The sequence below is a fragment of the Marmota flaviventris genome, chromosome 1 (genome assembly GCF_047511675.1).
Source record: "Marmota flaviventris isolate mMarFla1 chromosome 1, mMarFla1.hap1, whole genome shotgun sequence".
NCBI classification, from domain to species: Eukaryota; Metazoa; Chordata; class Mammalia; order Rodentia; family Sciuridae; genus Marmota; species Marmota flaviventris.
This window is the reverse complement of record NC_092498.1, coordinates 203,220,637-203,238,025: the sequence shown is the minus strand read 5'-3', so window position 1 is coordinate 203,238,025 and position 17,389 is coordinate 203,220,637. Positions and strand designations below refer to the sequence as shown.

The following is a 17,389-nucleotide window of genomic DNA, read 5'->3' as shown; positions in this document are numbered from 1 at the left end:
TATATTTGGAAAAACAATGATTTTAAGTTCATTATCCAACCTTCCACTTGAAAAAGCTAGAAAAAGAAAATTATTCCCAAATAAAACAAAGGAAGGAAATAAAGATAGGTGTGAAAAATCACAGTAAAGAGATAAAAAGCACAACAGAAAAGAAGTTCTCAAACTTTTTGATTTCAGGATTATCTTTTACTCTCAAAAATGACTGATGATCCTAGAGTCTGGTTTATGTGTTTATATCTCCCAGTATTTACTGCATTAGAAATTAAAACATATTAAAATATATTTTATTACTTAAAATAAAAATAATAAGTCCACTCAGACAAACAACATAACTTTTTATGAAAAAAGCTGTATTTTTCCAAAAGAAAACTTTGTTGTGCAGAATAGTATTGTTTTACAGTTTCTCAAATTTCTGTAATGTCAGGCTTAATAGAGGACAGCTGGAATATCATTCTCTTCTGCATTTAATTATTATTTTGGTTGAAGTATGTGAAGAAAACCCAGCTTCACATAGATATACAGCTAGGAAGGTTAGTATTTTAAAAGCTTTTAACAGTAATTGTAGATGTCCTTTTTTTTTTTTTTTTATGTACCAGGGATTGAACCCAGAGGGGTTTAACCACTGAGCCACAATCCCAGCCCTCTTTTATATTTTTATTTAGAGACTGGGTCTCACTGAGTTGCATAGGGCCTTGCTAAGTTACTGAGGCTGGGATTACAAGCGGGCACCACTGTGTCCTTTTATTACTTACACTGTACCAAATCTTTTTGTCATTTTTTTTTAGAGAGAGAGAGAGAGAGAATTTTTTTAATATTTATTTTTTAGTTATCGGCGGACACAACATCTTTGTTTGTATGTGGTGCTGAGGATCGAACCCGGGCTGCATGCACGCCAAGCGAGCGTGCTACTGCTTGAGCCACATCCCCAGCCCTGTACCAAATCTTTTTGTACTTATTAGTTGTAGTTGAACACAATACCTTTATTTTATTTATTTATTTTTTATGAGGTGCTGAGGATCGAACCCAGCGCCTCACACATGCTAGGCAAGTGCTCTACAGCTGAGCCACAACCACAGCCCCACTTTTTGTACTTATTACGTTGAAACCCATCGGTCCATCTTCCATTCTGAATGGATCTTTTACCCACTTTGTAAAACCACTGGAAAATATTGGTTCACATAGTTTTGCAGATTTTTCTGTATTTTGACATTTCATTATATAATATAAAAAGGAATCACACTCATTAATATGACCACTACTGTTTGTGCAGAGTGGTGATTTGAATCATGGCCTCTAATTGCCTTATGGTTGTGTTGGGCTGGGAACATCCTGTGCAAAGGTGCAGGTCAAGATGGCCCAGCTGGTATGGTGAGGCTGACCTGAGGAGGCTCCTTGCAAAAGCACAGAGTTGTCAAGTTCAGACCTTGAGCTCAGGCACGAGCTCTCCGGGATAGAGAATTCTGAGCATAACAAGATAACCCCGATGTCTCACCAGTCCTGCGTCCTTCAGACTGCCTGCTTTGTAGAAACTTTCCCACAGATAACCTTTTGATGAAACTGATATAATAAACGTGCTGAGCCACCTCTGGGTCACTGCTTCTCCATCAGAGGTTAGTGCCCACCTGACCTCAGCTTTTCTATGTCTCTTTTCTTCATCCCCCACAGCCCCTCATCTGGTTTCCGAATAACAGTTGTGCAGGTTGCTGCAACTGGTGTCCGAACAGGAACATGAGGTCCAGGCAACTACTTTCAGAAGGCTTTAATTGTTGGAAAGTTGTTGAATTCATGGTAGCAAATACAAACTTTCCAAAATTCAAATTTTCTCTTGAAAGATTGAATTGTATAACTGACAACAAATATTGTCAATTATTTCTCTTAAAGTTTCAGATTCTAACCTTGTTTATTTTTAAGAAAATGTCTGCCAAATACTCAAGTGTAAATGACTAGTTTGATTATTAGCCATTCCTTTTAAGTAAAAATGATGTTCTGGATAAAATGATATCCCCTGATAGTTGACCTTGAGACTCAATCACAGCGTGTTTTCTTAAGTCAACATCATACTATAGCAGAGTGTTTATGCCTATTTACTAGTTCCTCACATGAAATACTGAATAAGAAGTAAATTAAAGGAACATTAATAAAATTCACAATTTTTACAAGGATCATTTTATGAGAAATATCTACATGTATATATTTCAGTGCAACAAAATAGGTGATATAGGGGAGAGTCTAGCTCATATCTTTGGTTTTTTTTTTTTTTTTTTTTTGGTACCAGGGATTGAACTCAGGGGCACTCAATCACTGAGCCACATCCCTAGATCTATTTTGTATTTTATTTAGAGACAGGGTCTCACTGAGTTGCTTAGTGTGTCACTTTTGCTGAGGCTGGCTTTGAACTCTTTGATCCTCCTGCCTCAGCCTCCTGAGCCACTGGAATTACAGGCGTGTGCCACCTCACCCAGCTAGCCTATATTTTTATGTAACTTACTTGTGTTTTCAAGACCTGTCATGCTCCAATTCCAAATATATCACTTCCATTGAATGACAGATGGCTGTTTTGTCCAATTGAATTTATGATTTCACAAGTCTGACTAAATATTGACCTAATGATAGGAAGTATACATCTCTTAGTCACTTAATGTCCTATAATCTGGCACATGGCTTCTTTGATGGTTCAGTAGAGTGCCAGGAGTTGTTTTTCAGAGTGTACAGTTCCTTTACTGCAGAGAATATGGTCTTGCTCTAGAACTGCAGAGATCTATTACCATGGGCCTGAGTTGGGACATATCAGAAACTCCTTACAGCAATTTGATTCACCACAACAAACTCTAGCACCATGGGACTTGCCAGGGCATTACAGCCCAATTGACAAGGCTGCTTCTACCACAACCTGACCCCACCCCCCAACCTCTTCTCTCTCTTTTGTTACTGGGGATTGAACCCAGGGGCACTTTACCACGGAGCTACATGCCAAGCCCTTTTTTTGTTTTATTGAGACAGGGTCTTGCTAAATTGCTTAGGACCTCATTGTTGATGGCTTTGAACTTGTGATCTTCTTGCCTCAGCCTCCAAAGTCACTGGGATTACAGGTGTGTGTCACTACAATCGATTCCCCACTCCATCTCTTGATAGGAGGAGCTGTAAAGCATCATGGCCAAGTTTTGCATTCTGCCATGGAATTCTTGATGTATTAAATCGCCCCTCTTGTTATCCTATGTGAATAAACTATAAATTCCTGTGTTATTTGGAATAACAGAACATACTGAATTAATGATACTGAATCAGAGAATTGCTAAGCAACTCAATTAGTCAAATCTGCCTTAATGGAAGATCTTCGCCACAAGGAAGGCTTGCAAAAACAAAACCCAACATTCTGCCTTGCTTCTAGTGGCTGATTATTTTTATATAGCATAGTCAGGAGGAAAAACTGACTCAAGAAATAAAACAAAAAGTAACAGGGGTACCCTATCTAGTCCTGATTCTAAAACAATAGAAAGGTCAATATCTTTAAAAACTTATGTACCAAAATGATTTTTGTCTTTCTTACTGTGCTGATGTCTAGATATATGTCCTATGAATATGCTAATCATGTGTGAAAGTTTTTTTTTTTTTTTTCTTTTCTCCGCATGAACACACTCAAGTGAGCTTGTGGTCCCTTCTATTTTCAAAGCCAGCAGTGAAACATCCTCAAATCTCTTTCTCCTCTGCTTCTGGCATGGCACCTTTCTCTGACTTGGATTCTCTGGCTTCCCTCACCTAAGAAAGCCTCTGATTACGGTGGGCCCACCTGGATAATCCAGATAGTCCTTCCATCTCAAAGAGTTTTAACTGAACCACATTCTGCTGTCCATGTGGGGTGACATTCACAGATCCCAGGGATTAGAATGCATACATCCTTGGGAGGCAAGGGTGACTAGTACAGGGTGATTCCAGAGGTCGGCTATTGCGCAAAAGACTATAAACATTTGTACAGCTTAGTGGGTTTGTGCATGTGAGCAGAAATCCTTATTTCTCCGGGAACAGAGACCCGGGAGTATAATGACTGGATCGTATATAATTGCATATTTTGTTTTACGAGGAACCGTCCATGTGTTTCCCAGACTGGCTGGAATATTTCACATTTGTACCACCACGTACGAGGGACCCAACCTCTCTGCATCCCTGTCAGTGTCTGGGGTCGTTACCGTTCCTCAGTTTTGCCAATCGGAAAGGCGGGCAGTGCCATCTTGACTGTGGTTTTAATTTGCCATCTGCTAACGATCCTAAGCCGTTTTTCCCTGTGGATATCCACGACGGAGAAGGTGGCGGGGGCTGGCTAGCTGGGCGGCTGCGGGGGGGAAGCGCAGCCTTTCTGTGGAGGGGTTTACCGAGTCGGGGCGGGCGATCGCGGGCGGCCCTAGCCGGACCCCAGCCTGTGGCTCTGCTGGGGCGGCCGTGGCGATCTCTGCGGGAACCCAGGGTAAGGACGGGGGGGGGGGCGCTCCCGAGCCGCGCTCCCGGGGGCCTGGGCCCAGGCCAGCAGCGCCGGAGTCCGCAGCGCGAGGCGGGACGCGAGTGCGCGGCGTGAGTGTTCGGCGTCGCCGCTGCGGCCTGCGTTGTCCCCGTGGACGGGGCGGGGCGTCGGGAGCGCGGCCTTAGTCGGCGGTCTCCCTCGAGGACGACCACTCTAGCAGCACCGGCCCCTCGGTCGTGGCGGGAAGGAGGGCAGGGGAAACCCAGGAAGCCACACTCCCTTGGCGGGGTCCTCGCCCGTCGTCGCCTCGCCTCGCGGGCGCGGCGCCGTTTCCCGCCACCCGCAGTCGGTGCGGCCGCGAGGGGGCGCGTCAGGGCCGGCGCACCATGGCGCTCAGGGGCGGCTTCCTGGGCCTGTTGGCCTGGCTCCTGCTCCTGCAGCCACGGCTTGGCGAGGCCCGCTCGGCCTCCGCGCCCTCCGACCCCTCCGAAATTTCCGATCCCTCCAACCCCTCCGACCCCTCGGAGTCCCCTCCGCCCACCGACAAGATGCTGCTGACCCCGCCCGTGGCCACGGGGCCCACGGGGCCCACAGTTATGGTGGTTAGTTCAGGTGATCGTGATTCCTCCAGGACGACTGAATTCCCATCAGGTGACTTCTCGGCCACACCCTGACGCAGAGACTGCCTGGCCCGAGTGATCAGGACCCCTACGGTCCAGGAGCAGGATGCAGGAACTGCGGTCCCCGGGTGCTGGGTGCGGGCTCTGAGCTACCCAGCCTGCCCTTGAGATCTGAGGGGACACAGCCATTCCCCAAGGAGTCTCAGGGATGCGGACCTGCCCTGGGGTCTGAGGGACGTGGCTTGCTCCTCCGGGTTTAAGGTTCTGGCTCAGGTTTTACTCTCAGCCCTCCCTTCACTGATCTGCTCCAGCATGTGGCCACAGGTCTATGAGGATAGTTGGTGGAAGGCCAGCCGTGCGGACAAGGTGGCCCTGGCAGGTGAGCCTGCAGATCAATAATCAACACATATGCGGAGGCTCCCTCATCTCCAATCAGTTCGTGCTTACTGCAGCCCACTGCATATTTGGGTGAGTGAGTGGGGCCCAGAGGCTTGGGCTTCTGATCGGGCTGTGTGACCTGGAGCTAGTCTTGTCCTCCACCAAGAGTTTCCTCTTCCTCATCTGGAAAGGGGGATGGGGTGAGAGCCTCCATAGTTTTTTATTTATTCTGGATGAGACCTGAGGATTTGCAATTCTGACACGTGGACAGGTGATACTAGTCTGGTGACCACACTTGGAGTGCTGCTGGCTAGAGTGGTCAAGGGTTGGGGAGGGAATGTCGTTTGGAGGGAGGGAGTGGCAGATGGCTGGCCCGCAAGGATGGGGTCAAGCTGGGAAGTACCTTACTGTGTGGAAGGGAAGTGTGTGTGTAGACCCTTCAGGATCTCTCCGTAGCCATCTGGAATACACAGTGAAGCTGGGGGACAAAGACCTGAAACATCGAGCCCCAACGTCAGTCGAGATCCCAGTCAAAGACATTGTCATCCACCAGTATTACTCTCCTCTTGGAATCATCGAACATGACATTGCACTTGCTATGCTGGCCTTCCCTGTGAATTACTCCACACACATTCAGCCTGTATGCATCCCTGAAAAGTCTTTCTTGGTAGAAACTGATACCTTGTGCTGGGTCACCGGATGGGGCAAGCTAAGCGAGCTAGGTGAGATTGTAAAGCAGGACTACAACAACCTTAGGCCCAGGAGGCGGATACCTGGCAGCTTGGTGTTGGTTTGCAAGCTAAAGGGAGGGACAGGGAGGTAGATTTTGTACTAGGTGGGTAAGGGAGGAGGGGGGACAAGATGCTGCCAGGGAGAAATTTAACAACTGTTTGTGAATTTCTGTCGGTTTGTCAAGAGTTGGGGGCTTGGGTGTCAAGCATGGTGGGTTCTTTCAAGGGTAGATTTTAGGTAAGGGACTGATGAGCTGTCTGTGAATTTTAGTTGTTCCTCCACAAAAGTATCTGCTTTGTTAGCTAAGGAGCTTCCTGCTTGTGAGAAGAGGCCAGAAACTCTCAGTGGGCTTGTAGGACCTCCTATTCCTTGACATTTGGGATTTTGGTACCTTTGGGGCACCATGTGTCTGAGAGTCTGTGATATTGTTCTAGAAAGTAAAGTTGCTTTATAGATACACAGGATACCCTGGTGATACTTAGAGTGACAGAGTTTGGTTGTTATTTCTCAGACTGACAAGACTTTGGCTTCCCTCTCCTGGGCTGTTTTTACTTTTGCTTTGGTTTGGATCTTAACATCATCCTACACTCATGTCAGTGTTAGACCTCATTTCCTCCAGGGTCAGCTGGGGACAATAGCCAGTTCCTAAGAGGATGCCTGTGTGTGAACACACTGAATTGAGACTCAGAGTAAGTACCACTGTGTCTGTCTAGTCTCACTCATGAAGATCCACTCCTAAATTTACTTTCTATAGATTCAGAAAGGGCATCAGAAGAGCTTCAGGAGGCTGAGCTAAACATTATTCGTCACCAGAAATGTAATGAGTTGCTTCAGAAAAGGACAAAAACTAAAGTTCAGTTTACCAAGGAAGGGACGGTCTGTGGCTATAATGATGAAGGAAAGGACTCCTGTCAGGTGAGTTTCATGAGCCCCTTGCTGCTCTGCATTACAGTTTTCTTCCCCCCAGGCAAAAGAGCCTGGGTCATCCCCTAGTTCCTCCATTCACCCTTATTCAAGTTAATGGTGTGCGAGGACAAGCCACCAGGACTCTCCTGAGTTAGCCTGACATAATCCTTCAGGAGAGAGTAGTGGATTCTGCCTGGCGCGGGGGGTGGGGGGTAGTGGTGGTGAATCAAGCAGGTTATAATATGAAGTTCCATGTTTTGAGCCTCTTTTATGTGACATGCAATGCACTTGGGTGATCAGTTTATTCATTTCTGTCCCAGAGTAGGTGCATTATCTTTGTTTATATAGTTTTTTTGGAGCACAAATTTTTCAGTAGATAGACAATTTTTATTTGTTAAAATATTCAGTTCTGAAATCTCATGCTCACAGAAACTAGGAGCTGGCAGGTGCCTGGGGACACCACAGGTGTGCCCCGTTTGCCAGTAACTTGAAGTACCATCAGCCTGCTCTGATGTAGATCGAATCCATTTCTGCCATTTGTTTCTTTTCTCTTTCTCCAGGGAGACTCTGGGGGCCCCCTAGTCTGTGAATATAATACAACATGGATCCAGGTGGGAATTGTGAGCTGGGGCATTGGCTGTGGTCGCCTTGGCTATCCTGGTATATATACAGAAGTTAGTTTCTACAGGGACTGGATAGTTACTCTAATGAACCGGGCTTCCTGTCTGGACTCAGCAAACTTCCTCATGTTAAGCCTGTGTGTAGTCATCCCGGTGACCCCGTGATTACCCTGGCCCACTCCCCTCCTGTTTCTGAGTCTCCCACCAGGCCTCTCCTCTGACCTCTCTTTCCTTCTCAATGCCCTTTCTTCAAATTCTGGTTGGGATTCATCGCCCCTGAGGAGATCCACATGGAGCACAGCAGGGAGACTGGGGCCTGTGAAGTGTCCCAGCTGGTGCTCTGCTCATCTGCCTCAGCCAACCTGTGCCTGCCGGGAATATGGGTGAACTGATTCTAGCTAGAGGGCCAGCAGACCTGCCATTGGGAGCGTGGTGACTTAGGGACACCTTGCAGAACATCTGCCAAAGGAGAGAATTCATCACGGTGAAGGAAGGCCGAATCTGGCCCTAGTTTCAGGGTCTCCCTGAGACTTTGTCATACCAACCTGCAAGGTGATTGCAGAGGCAGTGAAGGAGGCCCTAGCAGGTCCCTGCAGAGGTGTGAGACCTGGGACTTTAGCATCTGGCTTGGTGCCTGGAGTTGGCACAGGTTTCCCTGTACCCAGTGTGGCTCTGTGAGTGGGTAGCCTGTGGCACACAGGCCTCATGGGGCACCCCAGACTGGCACCTCTTCCTCAGGGCCCTAGTGGCTGCATTAGGGACACTCCAAGTTGTGTTGAGGCAGTTTTGAGTGTGGAGATTTCAGATGTGAACTGAATAAATGTTTGTTGGAGAGTTTCCTGTGTGTTCTGAAGCTCTGCTTACTTGGGATGTTTGCTTCCATATAACTTCCTCTGTAGAGAACTGGGTTCCTATTTAACTAAGGATGATATTCTCAGTCTCCATTAAATCCTGAAAGAGCCAAAATGAGGATTTTGTCTGCCCCCTTTGAAATGATGAGTGGTTACAGCCAGTGGCCCATGGTCTCTGTTCCTGATTCTGACATCATCATCTATTATGGTTTGTATCTGAATTATCCCCCAAAGACTTGAAGACTCAGATGAGGAGGGCTTTGTCTCCATGCAACAATATTTAGAGGGGGAGCTTTTGGGAAATGATTGGATCATCAGAGATCTGACAACATCAATGTATTGATAACTTGAAGGCATTATTGGGAACTGGAGGAGTTGGGAGCTTGTTGTGGGAAGGAGTTCACTAGGGTTGTGCCCTTGGGAGCTATTTCTTATCCCTGGCCCCTTTCTCTCTGTCTCCTTTGTGGCTGCCACGAGCTGAGCAGCTTTCCTTCCTCTGTGTTGTTCTGTCTCATCACAGGCCCAAAGCAATGGAGTCAGCTGACCATGGACTGAAACCTCTAAAACCATCAGCCAAAATAAATCTTTCTTCCTCTAAGTTGTTTTCGTCAGATATTTTAATCCTAGCAGTAAAACTGATTAAGACATCATTTCTTTAGGCTGGAGTTTCATCATTGAAACTGGCCCTAGTTTCATTGATTACCCTGGCCCACTCCCCTCCTATTTCTGAGTCTCCCACTAGGCCTCTCTTCTGACCTCCCTTTCCTTCTCAATGTCCTTTCTTCAAATTCTGGTTGATCTACAGTCTGGAGCAGGGTAGCATGAGAGTCAAAGGCTGGTGTGTGGCACACTCACACACCCTGGGACCTCTCCTTGCTGCCTGTCCCAGGGGTGCCCTACAGAGACAGGATGGCCTTTGGGCTGGGCCTTAAGAGCAGAGGACCCACAGGAAGGAGGCTAGAAAGGAGGGACTCACTGTGTGTGTGTGTGTGTGTGTGTGAGAGAGAGAGAGAGACAGACAGAGAGAGAGACAGAGAGAAAGAAGAGCAAGAATATGCACAGGCTCTTCTCAATTGCCAGGCTACTGTCCCAGTGAACTTTGTGGCTGGCTGCTGATCATTCTCCAGACCTTTGCCTCCTCCCACCCTTTGTCCACTGCTAGAGCTTCCACTTACCAGAGGGTATCAGTGGGCAGCCTGTGATAGCCCATCTGCTACCTTGGGCAGCAAATACTGACTCACAGCCGCAATTTCATAAGAAGTGTGCTCAGCTGCGAAACTTTCCCTAAAGATGATATCCCTTTGCAATACAGCCTATAACAAGTGATTGGTATGCAGAGATTGAGAGGCCTGGACTCCTTCCCTACATACAGGATGAATTGTAAAGGCTTCTTGTAGGATCAATGGAGACCTCAGTTGCAACTGCCTTATAGCTCGACTTCTCCTAAGGCCCAGTTCTGTTTCACTTGCTCCTTACAAGTGTACCTCCCAAGGACATGCTCATCAACCTTGCACACAACTCTCTCTCTATCAGTGTCTAGGCAACTCAGTGTAGCACATACTACCTGATGAAAGATGGGAGATTTCAAGCTTCAGGAAGTATGTCAATGATCTACTGCTGTGTGAGAGATCACCCCAAACTCAGTGGTTTGAAACACAGTATATTCTTGTTGATCCTCATTATTTAAAGATTCTTATTTTCAAATTCACTAATTGGCTGAGGTTTATTTTGAAGCCCCAAGTCAATACAGTGTTTTTGTGGTCATGGTGAATGTGCACAGAGCCATGGAAACACTTGAATGGTGCACATGCTCCTAGCTGAGATTGGAGTGTGATGCTTTTGTTGCTTTCTTCAGCTTTTGTAAACAAGTGTCCTTTTTGTCATCTTTTTTTCCCCACATTCTTTACACTTTTATGCCTTTTGTTGGCAATTTTGCTGTTTGAAAGCACCCCACATGTATTATGGAAATACTGCTTAGTGTTCCTAAGTGCAAGAAGACTGTAATGTGCCTTGTAAAGGAAACAGGTATGTTGGAGTGGCTTTATCAGGCATGAGCTGTAGTGCCAATGGCCACAAATCTGGTGAATTCCTAGAGTGTATGCAGTGAGGGTGTCTTCACAGAGGAACACGAGACACAAGGCTGGTCAATGAGAACATTTTGAGCAGAAGCTCCCATGCCAAGGCCTGTGTTGCTACTGGTAGCAATGGATCAGTATTTGCTCATCCAGCATCATGATGGCTTTGTAGAACTTCACTCCTGTGAGTAGCAGGATTCAACAGTACTTCTCACAGTATCAAAGATTGGTTAGGCCATTCTGCCTGTCTAGTCTGAGCTCATTCCTAAGGCTACATCCATGAGGCAGCTTCATTAGGGCCCAGGATGTCCCAGATGGCCTTCCAACATGAGGGGTTACCTGGTATATGGGTAGGGGTGCCTCAGTTTTCTTCCAAAGGCCTCTCATCCTTCCCTAGGCTGAGCAGGTGCCCTCAGGTCAGTGTCCAGGTAGGGGAAAGCAGAAGCTACCAGGATGTTTAGCACCTGAGTTCAGGAGGTGCCCAGCTTCCCTTCTATCACATTCTGTTGTCCAAAGCAAGTCACAAGGCCAGCTCAGATTCATTGAGGGTGGGGAAGAAAATTCCATTTGTGGGTGGGCAGAGATGTAAAACATTATGGCCATGTTCTCTAATCTTCCACAAGAACAATAATAACTGCAGTTATTGAAACCTCTAAAATATGTGAACACTCAAAATCTTAAAAAGTTTTTCACAAAGTATGACACAAGGATGAAATCACTATTTTCAATCCCCAATTGAACTAGTGCATGAAAGCATGATCCTCAACAGCTTGTAATGTCACAAAAGGAGGCCACCTAGACATGGTGTCTCCTAATGACAGAATGTGACACCTGCTATAATGTTGACAGGGATTGAGTGCCACTGTTGATTTGCAGGAATTAGAGGAGGCAGAGGGACATACTAAGTTCAGACTGTGGGAGACTTGAGGGGACAAACAGCCCAGGTGTGATGGACTGAGGGTAAAAGTGCAGTCATAAGTGTGTGTACGGGCATATAAAATACAAAACAGTCATGCCAAACAAAAGTGTATTGTCCAAGGAAGCAAGAACCCGAAAGAAACATAAGGAATTCCATAAAGTTCAGATGAAAGGTTACCTTTGAAAGTGGAAGGAAATAGCTTCACAGAGGGCCCACAGAAGGGTTTCACGGGGACTGGCATAGCTCCTTATCTGACCTGGACTGTGGTTCCATGCATGGTCAGTGTACATGGATTGCGACTACATATTTATATCGTTGACATTGATATTGGTATTATTTTAGCAAGGAGACCTTAAAAAGAAAGTTTCGAAAACTGCTGTGGTGGGAGGTTGTCATGTGTGGGGGTGTGGTATTGGAAAACGATGGGCTTCTTGACACACTGAGGTTCGCTCCCATCTGAAGGACAGCAGCGCTGGGCCCGTGAGGCCCCGCCCAGCCTGGAGACCCAGCAGGCAATGCTTGGCGAGACTTTGCTCCCAAGCACAAGGGCAGGTACTACGCCTCCGCACGGGGCGCAACAGAGAGCTGACAGATCCATGGCGTCCCTGAGCTACCGTGAAGATGGCATCCCCTTCCTGGGCCTCCTGTTGTGGCTTCAGCTTCTCGGGCTTCTGCTCAGTGGGGCCTCAGCCGGTGCTGCAGCCAGGCCTCGCTCTCCAGGTGGGCGCCGGTGGCGGTCAGGTATTGGGGCACAGGCAGGAGCCCGGGAAGCGACACAAGACTAGCTGCCAGCACTGTTCTGCTGCTCTCTTCTTTTTCAGGTGGGGGTTACAGACCCCAGGAAGAGTCCCCAGTGACCCTGGCAGGCTCAGAGGCCCCAGCTTCTTCCAGACACCTGAAAATCCCAAAGATTCCACATCCTGCTGTAGCTACAGCCCCAGCAGGGGCTCCAGGATCTGGGGCTACTTCAGAGCCCACAGTGGGACCATTCTTGAAATCCAATGGGGATTCTAATCCATTTCCAGATGTGCTTCCTTCAGGTAGCTTCTGGTTCCAGGGTTCATCAGGCCTGCCTGGGAGTTGAAAGGGAACACAGCCAAAGGCTCCTGTCCTGTCCCAGTTGTGCTGATCCCTTACTCCTAAATTGTGTTTCTTTAGTTCACCCAATGATTCTTCGTGAAACTGAACAAAAGATACTTTCCCAGAAGATTTGTATAAAAAGGTATGAGGACTATTTTGGAGTACCTAAATACACAGTCCGAGAAGGCATGATCTGTGGCTATCATGATGTGCAACGACGTAGTCCTTGCTGGGTCAGTATGTGGCCCCTTTCTGCCTATGTGTTGAGTGTCCACTGAAAAGTTTCTTATTCTTAGGAGAAAGTTATTCACTCCTAGTTGAGCTAAGGAGGTGCACAGGGAGTGACCCCCTAGATTCTCTTAGCTGGTATGGCCTGTTCCTTCAAAAGGGAGCAGCCCTGGCTGTCTGGGGCACTGCTAGGGTGCTGAAGGTGGGCTGGGTGATGTTCACATTGTGTTTCACTAGTTGAGCTCTCCTGTACAGCACTCACCCCACCAGTGTGAGCGCTAGTCCAAATGATCCCAGTTAACCCACATCACGACCCAGCAACACAGACACAGTGCCTACTATCCATATGGGGAAGGGGAGATCCAAGGACATCAATTCAAGGATGTCCAGGCCCATGTTCTTTCCTCTCCACCAAGCTTTGTCCCTGAGGAGGAGGAATTTGGGCCTAGTCTTATCAGATGCATATTTGCATGTTTTGGAAAGAATTTCATTGTTGGAATGAACAAAGAAGAAGTTCCAAGAACCCTGAATATTTTGATTATCACCTGTGCAGAGAGAGGGCCAAAGTCTTTACCTCTACTGGATGATTTTTCCCTGCTGTGAACCCATGTACCCAACCCCATCTATCCATCAGCTCTGCTACCTTCAAAACTCTGAAACATTCCAAGAGTAACTTAGCCTGGCTTTTCCCAAACCTACTCCACTGTCCCCACTACCAGTCACTTCTGTGAGAGGCCCAGAGTCTTCATGTAGGGAGAGGGCTCAGCATGTACAGTGTCCCAGAGGTCTGGGGGCAGATCTTCAGTTGAAGGATGATTTAAACATGTAGAGCAATGGGGTAGCAGATGTGGCCAGAGAGGTGAGTGGGTGGGGTGGGGAGGTAGAGTGAGTCTGGGTGCAGGGCCAAGTTCTAGTCAAAGGCAGGACTGGGAGGGAGCCTGGGTGAGTGTGATCAGATTTTCCTTTTAAGTCAGTGACTTTCTTGGTTGTGTGGTGCCTAGACTGCAGTCTAAGAGCAGTTTTCATCATCTAGGGATCACCATTGGATCCCAAGCAGGGTATGGGGCAACAAGGAGCCATAGGACATGTGTTTGAGGTGGAATGGTGAAGATCATAGGGCACTGGTGTTGAGGGAGGGGCTGAGGAAGACCCTGGGTTTCTCTGGAGGTGACTGGTGGTGGGGTTAGTGGAGCAGGTTTGGGAAAGTACATGCCGAGTTTCACTTGAAGATCAGGGTCTGGATATTTCCCAGTCTGGAAGGTAGTGGAGCTGATGAACAGAGGGAGTTGGACAGGTGAGTTTGATCAGGGAAAAATGGGGGGGGGGGGGTAAGAGATGAGAATTTTGGTACTTTTTATGCAGAGGTGATCCTCAAAATATTTAAGGTTCCTTTAAGGACTGACTGATAGGCATTTATATTGGCCAGAAGCTGTAGTGGGCTCTGCCTCCTGTCTTCTCTGTCAAGGGTTCTCCTGTAGCTGCAAGCTCATGGGTGGTTTTGGCAAGGGTCATGAGGAAGGGGTCAGCAGCAGTGGAAGAGTAGGGCACCCAAAGTGAGTCAGTTTACTGCAGGTGTAATAGGCCCTGCTGGCTTTGTGTCCCGTGTCCTCTTCCCTGGTCACCAGGAAAGAGTAGCACTTCTCAGAGGATGTTCAACTTCCCACACCAACCTCCTTCTGTCAAATCTCATATTCCCCTGAGAATATGAGAACCTGAGCCTGGCAGTGCCTTTGGGGATCCTGGGGAAGGAAGCCCTGTGCATGTCTTTCTCCCCAGAACCTCGGGTGGTGTGCTGCCTGGTCGGATGAGGACCCTCTTCTATCCCTGCAGTTTGTTTGTTTTTCTTTCTCCAGGGAGATTCTGGGGGCCCTCTTGCCTGTGAAGTTAACAACACATGGATCCAGATAGGTGTCGTGAGCTGGGGCTACATGTGCGGTTGTGATCTCCTACCTGCTATTTACACAGAGGTTATCTATTTTAAGAAGTGGTTGAACCTCACTGTAAATCAGGCTTCTCATATATATCACATGGGAGTCTATATGCTACTCATATGTCTTCTGCTACCTGAGGCCATCCTGGTGACCATGTGATCCCTCGGGCCCACTCCCCTTCTTTTTGTGGGTCTCCCACTAGGCCTCTCCTCCAACCTCTCTTTCCTTCTCAATGTCCTTTCTTCAAACTCTGGTTGGGATCCTTCACCCTTGGGTTGCCCCACAGTGGAGACTGGCAGGAAGACTGTGGCCTGCAAATTGTCCCAGCCTGGTGCTGTGCTCACCTGCCTTGGCACCTCTGTGCCTGGGCTGTGTTCTGTGTGACGGAAAGAAAGGTGAACGGATTCCAGATAGAGAGCCAGCAGGCCTGCCACGGGGAGCATGATGACTCAGGGACACCTGGGAGAACATCTGCCAAAGGAGAGACATCATCACTGTGAAACTAACACCAGGCTTGGCCCTGGTTTCAGGGTCTTCCTGAGACTGTGTCACACCAGCCTGTGGGATAAAAGTCAGAAGGAATGAAGGAGGTGCTGCCAGGTCCCTACAGAAGGGTGAGGCCTGAGACTGCACATCTGGCTCAACTGTCTGAGGCTGGTGTAGGTTGCCCTGTACCCCAGTGAAGATCTGTGAGTGGGCCTCATTGTACACCCCTGTCTGCATCCTGTCCTCTGTACCCTAGTGGCCTCATCGGGGACCCCCCAAGTTGTGTTGAGACAGTTTTGAATTTGGTGATTTCAGATGTGAACTGAATAAATGTTTGGCATGTGCTATGTGTATTCTGAAGCTCTATTCACTTGAGGTGTTTGATTATCTATCGCCTCTGTGGAAAACTGGGTCACCATTTAGGTAAATATGAAATTCTTGGTTTCCATTAAATTCTGAAAGAGCCAGTGAGGAGGATTTTGTCTTCCCCCATTGAAATCTTATGGAAGGTGACAGCCAGGGTGGTCTGTGGTCCTGATTCTGACATCATCATCTATTATGGTTTGTATCTGAATTATCCCCCAAAGACTTGAAGACTCAGATGAGGAGGGCTTTGTCCCCATGCAACAATATATAGAAGGGGAGCTTTTGGGAAATGATTGGATCATCAGAGATCTGACAACATCAATGTATTGATAACTTGAAGGCGTTATCGGGAACTGGAGGAGTTGGGAGCTTGTTGGGGGAAGGAGTTCACTAGGGTTGTGCCCTTGGGAGCTATTTCTTATCCCTGGCCCCTTTCTCTCTGTCTCCTTTGTGGCTGCCACGAGCTGAGCAGCTTTCCTTCCTCTGTGTTGTTCTGTCTCATCACAGGCCCAAAGCAATGGAGTCAGCTGACCATGGACTGAAACCTCTAAAACCATCAGCCAAAATAAATCTTTCTTCCTCTAAGCTGTTCTCATCAAGTATTTTAATCCTAGCAGTAAAACTGATTAAAATATCATTTCTTTAGGCTGGAGTTTCATCATTGAAATTAGCAGATCTTTAGTCAGGAGTAGGGTAGCATGAGGGACAGAGGCTGGCATGTGGCACACTCACACACCCTGGGACCTCTCCTTTCTGCCTGTCCCAGGGGTACCCTACAGAGACAGGATGGCCTTTGGGCTGGGCCTTACATGTAGAGGACCCACAGGAAGGAGGCTAGGAAGGAGGGGCTCACTGTGTGTGTACACTTGCCTGTGAGTGTGAGTGTGAGAGTGTATGTGTGTGTGTGTCTGTGTGTGTGTGTGTGTCTGTGTGAGAGAGAGAGAGAGAGAGAGAGAGAGAGAGAAGAGCAAGAGCATGCACAGGCTCTTCTCAATTGCCAGGCTACTGTCCCAGTGAGCTTTGTGGCTGGCTGCTGATCATTCTCCAGCCTTTGCCTCCTCCCACCCTTTGTCCATTGCTAGAGCCCCCACTTACCAGAGGGTGTCAATGGGCAGCTTACAAGGGCCCCACCTGCTACCTTAGGCAGGCTGGAACTGGAAAAGTCTGTCTGCAAATGCCACCTGGTTACATCTCTACCCAGTAAGTCTTAGGTCATGGTCAGAGGTATTTGGGTCTATTCTTTGTTGTTCCCTGTGCTGGGGATGCCAGTATGGCTTCTTGTTCCCTCCTTTCTTTCTCTTCCTTGGTTAAGACTCAATATAAGGATTGCCTTTTGCACTGGGCTGTGTAACGAAGCTTGCTTTCTTCTGGGCTCCCCAGACTTTGAAAGGCCCCTGTTCCTTTCTCTGTCTCCACCACCAAATATCCAACATTTCAAGGTCGGGGGCCTCTGGCTAGTCATGCTCTACTTTCCATCCTGTAGCTCCAGGCCTAGAACAGATTGTGTGTTCAAGAATTATTTGGTGGATGGATGAATGAATGGATACAAGAATATTTACATAGCTTCTTTTTTCTTTATTTTTTTTCAGTTTTAATGTTTTTATTAGTGCATTAGAGTTATACATAACATATGGGTTCATTTTGACACAATCATACATGCATGGAAGATAATTTGCTCCATTTTCATCCCTATTATTTCTGTTTCCCTCACCACCATTCTCCGCCCCTGGTCTCCTTCCTGTAT

The 17,389-nt window shown here is 47.5% G+C and overlaps 1 protein-coding gene across 1 annotated transcript; it reads left to right on the top strand.

Moving 5' to 3' along the window:
* Nucleotides 1–4,839: 4,839 nt before the first annotated feature.
* On the top strand, nt 4,840–7,874 carry LOC117794655 (serine protease 44-like). The gene is made up of 5 exons (XM_071616437.1): nt 4,840–5,065; nt 5,385–5,541; nt 5,908–6,173; nt 6,944–7,098; nt 7,650–7,874. Exons 1-5 carry the CDS (start codon nt 4,840–4,842, stop codon nt 7,872–7,874), a joined length of 1,029 nt encoding a protein of 342 aa, XP_071472538.1.
* Nucleotides 7,875–17,389: the final 9,515 nt, after the last annotated feature.